At 39.8% G+C, this 14,510-nt stretch overlaps 1 protein-coding gene across 3 annotated transcripts in view; it reads right to left on the minus strand.

Annotated features, from left to right (window-relative positions):
* Positions 1-739: 739 nt before the first annotated feature.
* Positions 740-14,510, minus strand: part of LOC147309183 (junctophilin-1-like) — a 53,475-nt gene continuing 39,704 nt past the window's right edge. Inside the window, exons 6-7 of one of the 3 annotated variants that reach the window (XM_086270688.1) lie at positions 13,916-14,012; positions 740-10,544 (exon numbers count right to left, since the gene is read on the minus strand). In XM_086270688.1, coding sequence (XP_086126814.1) covers positions 13,932-14,012 — 81 coding nt within the window. In that variant the 3' untranslated portion in view covers positions 740-10,544; positions 13,916-13,931. Of the gene's footprint in view, positions 14,013-14,510 lie in introns of all 3 variants that reach the window. The other 2 variants (XM_086270689.1, XM_086270687.1) reach the window with 2 other exon arrangements.

The following is a 14,510-nucleotide window of genomic DNA, read 5'->3' on the forward strand; positions in this document are numbered from 1 at the left end:
GTGGTAATCGGAGCGCTCAGGGCAGTGACTCCAGCAGATCCCAGGAACAGCATCCAAGATCTCTGTCCAGAAGAGCGCAGTCCTAGGAACAGCTAAGATGCTGCGCTGGACCCTCAAAACTCCCTAATGAAATGTTATCTTTGTTTCTGCAATGTATGCTTTCCTTTTGGCCAGATCTTTCATGAGAAAAACATTTTTAATCTCAGTAAACATTGATACCTGGTTAAATGAAGGATAGAAAAAAAGGCACTTTGCCAAAACTGATTGCAGCTTCTACTGTCATGGTCCCTGTGCCTCCCCGGCCAGCCCAGTGTGGCCACAAGTGTTTGTTGTTTTTCTCTCGCTCTCTCTCTCCTACCTGTCTGCCTGGGCGGAGCTCTGATTGGGCTCCTGCCCTTGGCCCACGCACCTGCAGCTGATCGAGTGAATTGCAGTTCTCTGGCTCTTAAGGCTGGGGCTCTGAGCTATTCGTCGCTGGAATATTGAGTAACTCTCGTTAGTATTGCCTGGCTTCCTTGCGATTCTACTGTTCCCGTGTTTGCCTTCGACTTACCCTCGTCTGTGTAAACAGGTTTACCTGGATCAGCCCTTTTGTGACCCCTGGACCCCGTGAGTAGGAGAGTGAGCTGATTGTGTGGAGACTGTTTGGACGAGGAGCAGAGCGAGTGCGAAGAAGTGTGTCTCCCCAGCCTATTGATCCCCGGGACCCTGGTGTCCCCCCCCCCCCCCTTCACGTGTATATAGTGCACCAGTGTGATTAATAAAGTGTCGTTGAACTGTGCTACCTCGGTCTGCGCCTGAGTCCGTTCCACTCCCGTGACATCTACCTTGTGACAGAAATGTTCTTCCATCTCAAAATGACTCGATACCATTCATGACAGACATGTTTGGCAGACTATAGGACAACAAGCCATTTACAATGGTTTAAATACTTTTTTTGCATCACCCATTCAGGTCTACAGTCGTCTAATCTTTTTTTAACTGCAGTTTATTATGCATTTGTTTTTCACATTTAGCTTATGTTACAGAGCCTTTATGTGTCTGTAAACAATAAGTGTTGCTAGTCAACCCAGCATGCCACAGTAGTTGTTTTGATTCCTGATGACCACTTGGTGGTTTTAGTGTTAAACATTTTGTTAGTAAATTTACATTTCAAAATGTTGTAACATTTTCATTAGTGGGCTCTGAATCTTAGACTGAAGACACAGCTGTTTAAAACACTATTTACTGCTTTTGTAGTGGAGCTGCAATCAATGAGTTGTGTGAATCATTTCTGCTATATCAGAATCATAATTCTATAGAATCTGCAGAAATAATTCTACAGAATCATAATAACCAAATTAAATAATACAACATATAACAAAGTTACAAAATAAAAGAAATAGATCTAACATATACAAATAGTTCAATCATAAATATCCAGAATATCACAGAGATAAAAAAAAATGCTCTGAACTGTAAAACGTTATTTTCACTGTAGAGCTCATGCAAAATGGTTCAGTCATTGCACTGTTTACTGTGGATTAGATGGAGGAGTCGTACACGGACAGAGCGACAGGCAGGAATAATTTCCTGTGTTGTTCAGTGGTGCATTTTGGGTCATCTCAGTCTGTCACTTAACATGCTCCTTAGACTTAATCATTATCTTGGACAACATCTGCCTCTCTGTTTATTGCAGCTGATCACTAGATGTCACTGACAGGATTGTCTGTGAATCGTTTTTTGTACAATCAGGAAGAAACCTCACAAAAGCGCCACAAAGCTTCATCCGCTCATATCTCTGGAAATGTACTTGGACTCTAAGCTTGTCATAATATGTGTGGAATTTGGACCTAAAATGCTTCACGACAGATTCTAATAAACAGAAACAAACCTTTATCTAATGAGGCAGCAGGTACAGATGGCTAAAGATGGACCGTTTGAAGCTGAAGCTCTGACACGTGTCAAAGAAACACCAAAACAGAAGCATTGTGTCGAGGTTTGGTCCGTCTGGCCAGGGTCACGTGATCAGTGACGTCCGAAGCTTTATTCAGTGTATCACAGCTTCAGCACCTGATTCAATTATTTATAAGGAAGTGAATAATTAGCAAATTTTTTCACACCAGCAAGAGAGGATGCGCTGTCATTCCTAAATAAAAACCAAATAGAATAACCATAATAACAATAAATGTGCTGTTTCTATTTTAGTAGTTCACAAGCAATTCTACCCCCAAAACATAAATAAAATATACACTATATGTATAAGTTTTTATATATTATATATAAATGTACCAGTCCAACCTCACAGCACACCCCCAACTTATTATACGATTGTGTTGTATATTATTATTTATATTGTCATTTTTATTGAATATGTTTACAAACATTAAGATGTCACAGGCAAAGGGAGACCGTGGCACATGCTTAAACAAAACAATTATTTATTCAAATAGATACACTGACACAAACAAACAAACAAACAAACAAACAAACAAACAAACAAACAAACAAACAAACAAACAAACAAACAAACAAACAAACAAACAAACAAACAAACAAACAAACAAACAGTTCATCCTATCATGGCTCAAGAGTTGGGTGTTCGTCTTGTAATCGGAAGGTTGCCAGTTCGAGCCCCGGCTCGGACATTGTGTCCTTGGGCAAGACACTTCACCCGTTGCCTTCTGGCTACACAAATACAGGTCATTTACTAAACAACTGAGCTCGGTATCAAAGCAGTGATCTACGTCACTCAGGGACCTGATTCTGTGGTTTATAAGAAAGTGAATCACTGGTGGGATTTGTGTTGTGATAAATAGCAGACACAATGACAGAGATTGAACTCCTCTCTTCCTCACTGGTTCAAACAGAATAACATAATGTGTTATGTTTTTATTTCACCAGTTCATAAGCAATTTTACCCACAGGTCCAAAACATAAATAAGAAATAGACTATACATGTAAATGTACCTGTCACTGGTCCATTACAAAGCCATGTGGAGGCAGGGACCTTACAGCACAAGCATACATTTATTAATCAACAGGACATAACATCATTTTTTCACCCCCCCAAAATGCAAGTTCAAAGCACCAAAATAGGAGCTCAGTATCACACAGAACAGTTGTGCCACTATTCTGAGCGCACGTAAAAAATTTGCAGGTGCAAGTGTTGCATTTTGAGGAGAAATTTATTTTGAGCGACGAAAAGCTAAATTTGAGTGAACAAAATTCATTCCTGCGTGCAAAAACTGTGTTCCAGTGTTGGCTATTATCCACACACACACACACCAGCAGCCCCTCTCGCTCAGTTTTTGCATTTGCGCTCGCTCGCAATGTCTTGCTCGCGCTCTCAACATTTCTGCCCGTGCGCGTTTAACTCTCAAAAATAACGCCATACTAAACAGAAGCTATCAGCTGGCTCTGCAGACTGGGCAATCATAATGATTCAAGCTGCTCTTCATATTTTTGGCCACCAGATGTCACCAAACACATGAGAAAACATAAAGAAACCAAACCGGAAATGTGTCACAACTCAAGACTGCAAAAACGACAAAAAGAACTAATTTTAGTTCTTCTTAGAAGCATGACACAAAAACATTAAATGAGAGAAACAGAGAGTCCAAAACACCGGGTCACAGACCAAGAATCATGAAAAGCTACGTTGTGCACAAGTTACTTAAACTGCCTAAAGTAAATGTACTCATTACGTAGAATGGCATTTTTCAGAATCTACATTATATTATTGAATCATTGCAGATCATTATGTCTATGGTGCTGGATAGCTTTATATATAATAATGTTTCCATAGACGAAGCAGAGGTTTTTAACATAACTAGAATGATATACAAAGTACAATATTTTCATCCAAAATATGCCAGAATAGAAGCAACATAACACGTAACATAGAAATACTTAAAGTAGATTAAGCTTGTCCTTTAGTAAAAGTTATCTTAAATTGCGACACGGGCGGTTGCCCGGGCGGCATCGTGGTGGGGGGCGGCATCACGGGCATGGCAAAAGAAATAAAAATAAAAAAAGCTTTCTATTAGAGCGGACAAAAAGCACCACTTAGATTCTACAACTAATTAAAATGATCTTACACAAATGTAACAAAATGGGACTGTCTACATGCGGAATGATGAATGGAATCAAATGAATGACATACCTAAGAACACGTCTGTGTAATATCTATCACTCAACTTTGTGCAGCACTAAAAATAAAATAAAAACAGAACAAGAACCTAAAGATTAGTTTACAAGTTTATTTTTAGCAGTGACAATGACACTATTTTCTTTCACAGTTGCAATAAAAATAATCTTTGATGTTGTGTTGCACTTTCCAGCAGCCATGACCATTTTGGTAATAGAAAAGCCACGCCCACTTATGAGTTGGAGGATTTCTCATAGGACAGAGTAGAAGGAAAATACAGCGTTATGCTCCCTGCCATTCCCTAACGGCCCTGACTGTTGAATGCCACGGCATCAAAGTTTGGTATGCATGTGATCTAATTATCTATATTCCATTTTACCAAAGTGATTACAGTAACAATAATTTCCTTGGCACAGACTGAAAACAAAGACACTGGACCAGATTACACAAACACATCATGTAACATGAAATCCAGTTTTAAATGCATCTCCTTAGAAACAACTGAGGGGAAAAAAACAACAGAAAATAAACATTTATTGCACAATAACACGTGACAACATGACAAACGTATCACTTGTAACAGTCAAGATGATAATTACCTTTAGAAGTCAAGCCATAGTGGTCACTACAGTGGACAGCTATTCAAAGGCTGCTGTCTTGTATTTGTGTCAGTGTTGATGGTATACTTGCACATAAATCACTACACTGATGTGTCACTCCATACTTGCCACCCACTGGGCAGCCAGTGGCCTGACTACGTGGACATTTTACATCTAAAAAACCCTTAAAATAAAGACTCTTAAAATGCCTCAGAAACACACAGCATAGAGTCAAGTACAAACCCTAGAAAAGAGGAGACTGTCATGTTGGTGTAAAATCAATACTAAAATAGACTTCACAGGAGAGATATTAATGCTTAATCCAATCACATACTTTTATTTGTCACAAAGGCTGAAATCTAACTCAGACAAAATATCATTTACACATTACAGACATTTATTTTCCATAAAGAAACTCTCCCAGTCTGTCGTCACAAACAGCATATTATCAAACTGTCAGTCCTGGGCTGTCTCCATCTCTTTGCTACTCATACAACTTCTTTCTATATCAACAGTTTTTCTTGGACTCTAAAAAAGAAAAGAAAAAATCAGACCTGAGTAAAATATTATGTTTCATAACGCACTGCCTGCCATAAACCTCGACCATGGAAAGACACAGACTTTATTCCTAATAAGCAAGTGTTCAGGCTTAAAATAGCACAGCACTAAAAAAGCAGGAGGGCCTGTTATGTGTGGGCCTGTTGCTATATTGAGAAGATGACATACTATACATTAATCAGCCTGTCAGATGCTCCAACACTGCATGGTACTCCTGAGACGGGAGCTGACATCTAAGAAAGTTAACGGGATCATTTTATAGTCTGTAGCGAGAAGCATGAAGGAAATAGTAGAACAGACGATTTCATCAGGTTAAGTTTTGAATCAGAATCCGGTCGTCTACAACCTGATTTCCAAAAAGGATTCAATGCAACTTCCAAATGTAAAGATGTGGAAGGATTCAGCACTCTGTAAAAAACTGGAAGAGCAAATAGTTTCAGAATTACAGCATCGTGCAAAAGTCTTGAGTCATCCCTGTTTTTTTACATATTTTTCTTCCAAGGAGCAAGACGCTGGAATTTCCAAGGTCTGAATCTACCAAACGTTTCCAAAGGCGACAGAGTATTGACTAGAATCAAATTATAATTTTATCTAAAATCTACATCAGACAAACAGTATCTGACACACAGAGCCAAACTTTGTGTCATTCACATAAGCCTTTCTGATGATGTTACTATTTTTGTCATATGTGCTCAACAATTCAAAGTTCATTGAAAATATTTTCTTCATTTTGTTAAATAAGAATTTCGTGTTAAAAAAAATATTGGACATATTTTATTCTGGATTAATGTGAAATATAACTATATACCATTCAGACATTATCATTAATCTTTTGCAAAGTTAAGTTGTTTACAGGTCAGCAAGATTTTTTTCTCCATATTTTAATTAACCGCCTAAAGTAAATTAATTAACACAAATTACAGCTCCTGATTAATTCTGATGGTAAGAAACAGCAGTAAAGAGTTTTTGAGATATGTTCAAATATTGCCTCAAATTTCAATGTGCAGAAACCAAAAGGACTGAAAATTGCAGGATGGACCTTTGTTTGACCTTTGACAAAAAAGATCAGGTATTTGATATATGAAGATTAAATTTCATGTCAATCTTTATCTTTATATTTTGTGCAAATCGGAGACTGTTAGAGCAGAAGGCCTATGTTCATTTCAGGTGGAATTACTCAGTGGCTCAATTTTAGCTCAGCAATTCAGAGTGTATGGCTGGGTCTCTCCACAGCGTTATTTATTGAAGCAGTGTGTGGTCACCTGGACAGAGAACAGAAAAAAGTCAGCCAACATCCAAAGAGTTTTAAATATCCTTCGACAAACCCAAAGAACTATTTCTGATGGCTACTTTTAAAAATATTACCAAACAGCTTCTTGAAGATAGTTCAAGCTGTGTTGGTCCTACCAAATACTGACTTTAAACCTTGTTATAATTGTGCAAACTCTACTTTTGCCTTATGGACTGTATTTTCATGTATATTGCACAGCTCAATAACACCGCACCTATTTTAGACTAGAAAAGTTTCACACAGTACTGTATATTCAAAGTGAAAAATGTACAGAAACAGGAATAAAATGTACTACACGCTGTTGCAGTACTAGTAATGTTTTATTTGCATCCCCCCCTCCAAAGATCACTTTGAGCAGCTTTGCAGCCGACTTGTTCCTGGCACAGCTCTCCCCAAAGCAGTCCCAGCCCACTGCCTCTCCATTCTTCTGCAGCACAGCCGCAGACCACTCCTACCACATACCTCCGCCGCCCTGAGGCCGGGGAGCCATCTGGCCGAGCCTACCGAGCCAAACAGATAGGTGGCAGCACATGCAGCATGCGGACGCAGCACTTGGTCCATGAGAAGCTAGAAATTGACTGGGGCTCCAAACAAGCCGAACAGAAGTGTGACAAATTGGTACAAACCGTACTGAGTGGAGAACGACGTATTTTTCCTTAAACTCTGGACAAAAAGAATCTGCCACTATCCCTTGGTTCAATGAGCAGTGCCTAACCGGTCCAGATGCTTGTCGACCCAGGCCCTGGGATAAGTGACACCTCATTCACCTTACGATAGTCAGCACAGAACCACATAGACCCATCTTTGTTTCCCACACGAACTATGGGGCTACACAAGGCGCTGTAAGACTCTTCTAGTGGAGATATCATCTGAATTTCAGGAGCGGGACTACTCCTCCTTCACACCCCCTCTGGCCTCAGGCCATAAAAGCCCCCCTTCTCCAATACCCGCTGTTCTCATTTTCATGCCCCCCCCTTTTTTCTTTCCTCTCTTCTCCTGTCCTCTCCTCTCTTCCTTTCCTCCCTTTATTTCTCGTTAGTACAGGGGGTTCTGCACGGCCTGAGAGCCATCGCCAGTCCCCTTCAAGGCCTTCCCCAAACCGCAGCACTAATCACACTCCCTCATCCCTCATTGCTCATCGTTACCAAGGGAGTGGACCCTGCTAGTGAAATACTCCCACATCGTTAGCGCCTCAGCCAATTCTTTCTGAACAATTTGTCCTTCAGGTAACCTGTAGGGCTGTGAGTGCACTGTCACACCAGGACACATTTCAAACTGGAGCTCTATCAGAGAGGTACGGCTGGGCATGGGGAGAACATCTGCAAAATGCTGTTGCAACGCAGCAACATTCACTCGCTCAGCCTGAGTGTGATCATAATGGAGGGAAGGAGGAACTGGGCACCTCTGGCCAAACTCATCTCTCTCCCTCATCAGAGAAGTGGGTTTGGCCTCTCTCCATGTTTTGAGAAGGTTAACCCTCTCGAGGCAGGCGTTGCCGATTTGCAACAGTTAAAAACTAACAACCTGATTACCTCACATACATATTTTATGAGTTTTTTTTACTCAGAAGTACCACTGCAGGACTTGGTTGTGCATTAGCAACAAAAAGTTTAATTTGAGCCTGAGAGGGTTAAGGTGATATACCTGTGTGGCTCCTCTCCTGTCTGACCGCACCACTGCATAGTCAACACCTGTTACCCATTTACTGTGTGACCATGAAGGCTCCTTGCAACCTGCTGAGCAACTTTGAGATGAAAGAAGGGAGTAATGCAAGCACTTTGTCTCCCTCTAGCCGCTCTGCCATACAGGCACTCCTGAAGTTCCTGAGCCTGGAGACAATTTTCTCGTGATAACTTTCCCAGTGCGTGTCTTTGCTCTCAGGTCCAGAACATACTGAATGTCCTTCTTAGCTGGGCTTGGACCTTCCTCCCAGTTTTCCTTAATCAAGCTTCTTGCCGAACAGCAGCTCAAAGAAAGAAAATCCCATGGAGGCCTGGGGCACCTCCCGCACTGCAAGCAACAAAGGTTCTAACCCGTGATCCTGATTGCTTTCATCCCCGTGAATAAACCTATGAATCATGGGCTTCAAAGTCTTATTCCGTCGCTCCACCAGCCAGTCCAGGATTCTGGGGGAAAATCCAGAATTTTAATAAGACTTTAAATTTTCCAAGATGGTTATGTTTGTTTGTCATGTTTGCATGTGTATGTATGTGTGTACCGTTCTGTCTGAAAATACAATAGCTAAAAAAGTGTTGAGCACATTTTGATAAAACGTTGTAGGGTCTAGAGTGGGGTCATGTTAAAGTTTGGGCTACATCCATCCAGGTCTTCAAGGTCAACTTAATGATTTATTGGTTGAAAATTGACAAAAAACCTCAGAACTTAGAAAGCACAATGTGAAAGAGTGCATTGTCAAAAACTACCATATTTCGAATATAAGGTAATATTATTAAGGTAATATTATTAAGGTAATATTATTAAGGTAATATTATGTCATATTTGACCTGTGACCTCTCCTTCAAGGTCAACAGAGTAATAGCCATCAAGTGAACCACACATTTAAACTCATTATACAATAAAATGAATGGTGCATGTTTCATATCCACATAAATACAAAATAATTATACTCAAAGTTCTGTCATTTATATTAAAATAGATTTTAACAAGGCAAACAAAAGCCTGCACTTTGCACTTCTTTTTACTGCACTATAAACTAAGGTTTAAAAAGAACAAAGAAAACAAATGGATACATACAAAATAAAATAATATTCCTTTAAAAGTAAATATCGTCCAAAGAGTGAGCTGCTTCGGTGGAGATTCGAGTGCATTTTCAGCCCACTGGAAGACAGATTCATTTGTCAACTAAAATATTAACATTCAACATATACAGACTGGTATTCAGCCATCATAATGATCAAAACTATAAGTGCAATAAACCAGTTTTAAATGAAATAATGTGGACTGTGAATGAAAATATCGTCTATGGTTAAGTTTTAATAAAGTAAAAAAGCAGGGACTGAGACAGAATCAGATAAAAATGGATGTGAACAGATCACTAAACAGACCAATAGAAATAGAGCTGCTCTCCTAGGAGCTGGCACAGGGAAGCAGCTTGGTGCTTCACATTCCTGTCCAGCCATTCTTACCCACTACCATGTCACTCTGTAAAACGGTAAGGCAGCTGTTGGCTTCCATCAACTCAAAGTGCATCTCTGAACTTATCCAGCCCAACACCTGCCCATCCTCTCACACACAAACTGCTGAAGCACACACATATGTGATCAAATCTGTGCACAAGCTAGATCACAACAGTCTTATGAGAACTTACATGTGAGAGAAAAGGTGAGTTGTTCTTGCTGAACTGAAGCATCAGTGCAAAGTTATCTTCTAGACAATGTATGCTTGGTGCAAAGTAAATGACGGCTAACTAACTGAACAGAAGAGCAACATAACGACTGAATGTCCGTGCTATTGTTCACTGATCATATACAAAACAAATTCTTTACATCTCAGCTGGATAAGGCACAAACTTTTTATTGCAGCATTTCAAAACGTGAAAATTTACTCAGCAGTCAGACTGACTGCTAAACAGGCACATACTCCAGGTTTTTATGGGCAGTCTAGATGCTAGGCCCGACACTCAAATCCACTCTGCTCCCATTGGCTCATCTCGCTGAGGGTAAAGGCCTGGTTTCCAACTAGCTACTCCCAGCTTCAGCTTTCACTGCACTCTGAAGTCACACGTCATCAACAGTCCAATCAGGCTGGACTTGGGCACCAAAGACTTTCACACAGTCCAGGGGTGGTGATGGTTTCATCTTTCTCCCTTGCCACCCCCCTCATTCCTCCATGTGTTTTTATCCTCTCCTCCACCCGGCTATTTTCAGGCCTCCGTTTTGTCTGTGTCTGCTGTTCTGTCTGCTGTCGTTTTTTAAAAAGGCCCCTCTGACTAGTCTGGATGGATCCACTGCAAGGTCACAAAAGTAGCTGTTAGAGTAAAGTCATTCAGGAGTCCGGTCACTGCTGCAGAGAACAAGTTATCAAGTTTTATATGCAATGGATGTGAACAGATCAACAAACACACTCACTCTCCAAGGACCATAAAGAGTGTAAAGTCACTCCTTTTTAAAAATTACATTTACTTACACACACACACACACACACACACACACACACACACACACACACACACACACGTAAATACAGTATATTAGGTTAAAAACAGAAAAAAATTCTAACAAGCTTAAAGTGACTTTTACTCAATACAGACTGAACTCTCTGAAGCACCTTTTGTTCCAGTCTCTGTCAGTGGGATTCACAGTTTTATAATGTTGAGGTCCAGACTGTGGGGAGGCTGGATGATGTCACAGTACTTCTCTTTGCTCATAATTCCATTAATACTGACGAGATCAATGACATCAGTGACTTCAGCCCCAAACTGTGGCAGAGCATCCACGGTGTTTTACAGATGGCTGTCAACACCCACCCCGGGGCCTTTATCTTACTCCCTCCTACAGATTGATGATACTTTGAACCAACAATTTAAAATGTTTCATTCTGAATCGAATTTTTAGTTTTATAAATGTGAAACTGTTTTATATTTGGCATTTTACCAAATTTTTTCATAAATTCAACTAAAAAATTAGAAGCAAATCATGTTTTTTTCCCTCCAACATGCTGCTGCTAGCAAAGATACATTTTAAAACTGGTTCTTTGCTAAACTGTCTTATGTGTAGACACAGCACTGGTTTATACATATGTGCCTTCCTGGGTATCTCTGGACCACTTCCAGTACAACTGCTATTTTAGATGGCTCAGAGTTCCACTGAGACCACTTTTATGTGATCTCAAATTTGTGGAAGAAGCAAATCTTCTAATAAACTGAGCATTATCACAGGAGATTCATTCACTGCAAACAAGCTCTTGCATGCTGTTGTGTGCACATCCATGGGACCAACACAGCCTTTGCTGCCCCATCGTACTCCATTCATGTTCATCCCCATCCCCAAACAAAGTTCAAGTTAAAGTGTTGTCATCATTGTGACACACTGAATAATATACTGTTCACATCACAGTTTCATAAGCAGACAGAAAGTGGAGTGCTCTTAAAATAGCAGCAGAACTTGATGGTTAAGGTAAATCCATCATACAATAGACTCAAATGTACTTATTTTGCTTCCTGGAGCATCGACCTGCTACCAGCAAAGCTTTGTGATGTTTGTAGTTTTTATGTCTGTCCGGCTGGCGAGACAGAAGACTTCCTTCAACTGAATGCTATAATGTGTACTTGAATTAAGGTTTCCAATTTAAGCCACAAAAGAAAAGAAACCTGTGTATAAATCAGAGGGATCCCATGTCTGCTTTACAGAATGATTCTCACAACTTTCATGTGAACAATTAATTATTTCTACCAACACCTATTAGTTTATTAAAAGCACATAACAAAGCAACACCTGGTAAAGTCTCCTTTCTTTATGAACCATTTGAAAACTACAGTTTGTTTACAAACAGTTCATGAAATTAATAATATCCAAAGCTGCCCTCACAATTCTGAATACTCTAGCTGATACTAATATAGTTTGCTCTTGTGTGTCAGAAATACAGGACTGTCAGGACGTTTTACCTCACATCTTAAATTTCTCCTTAGCTTAAACCCCAAAAGGTTGATTATGTTCATCTGGATGTAGCGGAATCACATAATTACGCTACATCCAGATGGATTTACTTACCTGGACGACTGATCGAGACCTTCTTGGCCTAAAGTTTATAGGTCATGATTGTGGGCCAAGAAGCAAGCAAAGCAGCGTAAACAGGACTGTGTCTGAACATGACAACAGCTTTGGTCATCTGTAACTGTTAGACCAACTCTAGAACTCATTGTTTTAAAGGAACGCCACCCAGTGGGACAGTGTTCTGTTTTATGTTCTGTAAAAACGGGAGAAAAGGGCTACATCACCGTTAGTAGCTGTTTATCGTCCTTTTGTAGGACAATAGTAGTAGTAACAATTTTTAAAAAAAGACCAGTGTTGCCCTTTAAACAACCAACTAAGCTTCACTTTCCCTCAGTCTACTTAGGCACTCAGTTCCAGTTATTCACTTGGCTTTCCACAGCATCACAGTAACACTTGATGTGCAATACACTGAAACCTGAAAAAATACAATGATTGGAAAAAATTACTGAATTATTAATTTCTCTCTTCCTCGTAGTCCTTTCACCAGAGGATGAGGCAAGGATGGAGTCTCCATGGATACTCCATCGTGTCCTGTGCATCCGTCAGTGTCAAACATATATTCAAACCAGGCCCAGGGGTCAGTTTTGCTAATTGGAGCACAAACGTTCCAGGCTAACTGAAAACAGAAGAATTACCACAGCAGAACTGTAGAACCGTACCATTGTGAAGGTGCAATGCAGGGATAGAACAAAAATGTGTTAACAGTCATGTCAGTGGAGTGAATACAGTTTTGAATGTAATCAGCAGCCATGTTTGACTCGGACTGATGAGCCTTTAATCCAAAAATGTGTAAAATGCAATGCAATAATTTGCAAATGTTATAAAGCCATATTTTATTCACAACAGAAAATATCATGTTTACACCAACAAATTAAAAATGTGCAAGAACGTCAGACGTCATATAGCTGGAACCACATATTAAACACTTTTAGCATTGATGATGGCGTTGCCAATTCCATAAGCACTAATGCATCCCATAGCATCAGATATGCAGACTTTTGAACTGAGCACAGGTAACAAAGCAAGATGGTCCTTCTTTAGATCGTTCGTGGAAAACATGTCTGGACTAAAGAGGGACTCGTGTTCCAAAAACAAGGACCACAGTAACTCAAAGCCCCCCCACCACACTCGGATCTAATTCTGGGAACAGTTTAAAGATGTGCACCTGATGACCTGAGAGGTCTGACACTGTAGTGGAGAGGGGACAAAGCAGGGAAAAGCATTGGGACCTGTATAAAGCAATAGAAGGATTTTAAAGATAACTCCTTTTTGATTACTTGTAAAATGATAATAATTAGTATGTATTAGTAAAATGTTCCTCTTTTTAGTACCACTTACAGTTTCCAGTCTTTTATTGCCACCGTCTTAACTTCTTTATAAAGTAATATTTTCTTAAAGGGGTACATTGTCTTATTGTAAACATTTGCTACTCTTTCTGTTTTCTGTTGTGAATAAATTATAGCTTTGCAGATCACTGCACTTCTGTTTTTATATACAGTTTGTATTGAGGTTGTATTCTAAATGACCGATCTTTCCTGAGTGCACGATAAACACAACAGCAAACCAGTTTCAGTTGTGAAATACTCATACAGCTGCAAATTCTTACCCGAGCCCATATTTGGTCAGGTGAGGAAATGGACAAAAATGATTGCTAGACCTACATTCAACAGCATCACAAGAACCACCAAGATAGAGTTAGGGCCCTGTGGAGACACACAAGAAAGCTCTTTAAGTTATTTCATTTATTTTGCAACATTATGATTACTGACGCTATCAAAATCAACAAGACAAGCAGTGGGCCCCACTGACAGCATGCAGTATGTAGTGGAAACTAGTAAAGATATCCTCTTGAATTCAGTTCAGTCAGATCAGAATACTTTATTAATCCCTCAGGAAATTGTGTGGATTACAGTTGCCCAAAGACAGTAACAGTAACAGACTAAACGATTTAAATAATACAATATGTTGCAGAGTTTACCAATTTAAGAGCTGGCACAAATCGCTCAACTATAAGTATGAAGAGTATCACAGAGGTGAAATATATATGATTGACATTTAATTCTAACCTGTGACCTTTTTACTGTAGAGCGTGTGCAACAGTGTGGAACTATTGCAGTGTTTACAGCGTATTAGATGGAGGAGTTGTACAGGGCGATGGCCACAGAAAATAGTAGTTGTCCAAGACAGCTGTCTAGTTCAGA

This window comes from Aulonocara sp. 'chitande type north' Nkhata Bay, linkage group LG18, assembly GCF_057382095.1.
Source record: "Aulonocara sp. 'chitande type north' Nkhata Bay isolate Kocher_YH1m ecotype deep benthic linkage group LG18, A_spYH_male_GT1.1, whole genome shotgun sequence".
Lineage (NCBI taxonomy): Eukaryota > Metazoa > Chordata > Actinopteri > Cichliformes > Cichlidae > Aulonocara > Aulonocara sp. 'chitande type north' Nkhata Bay.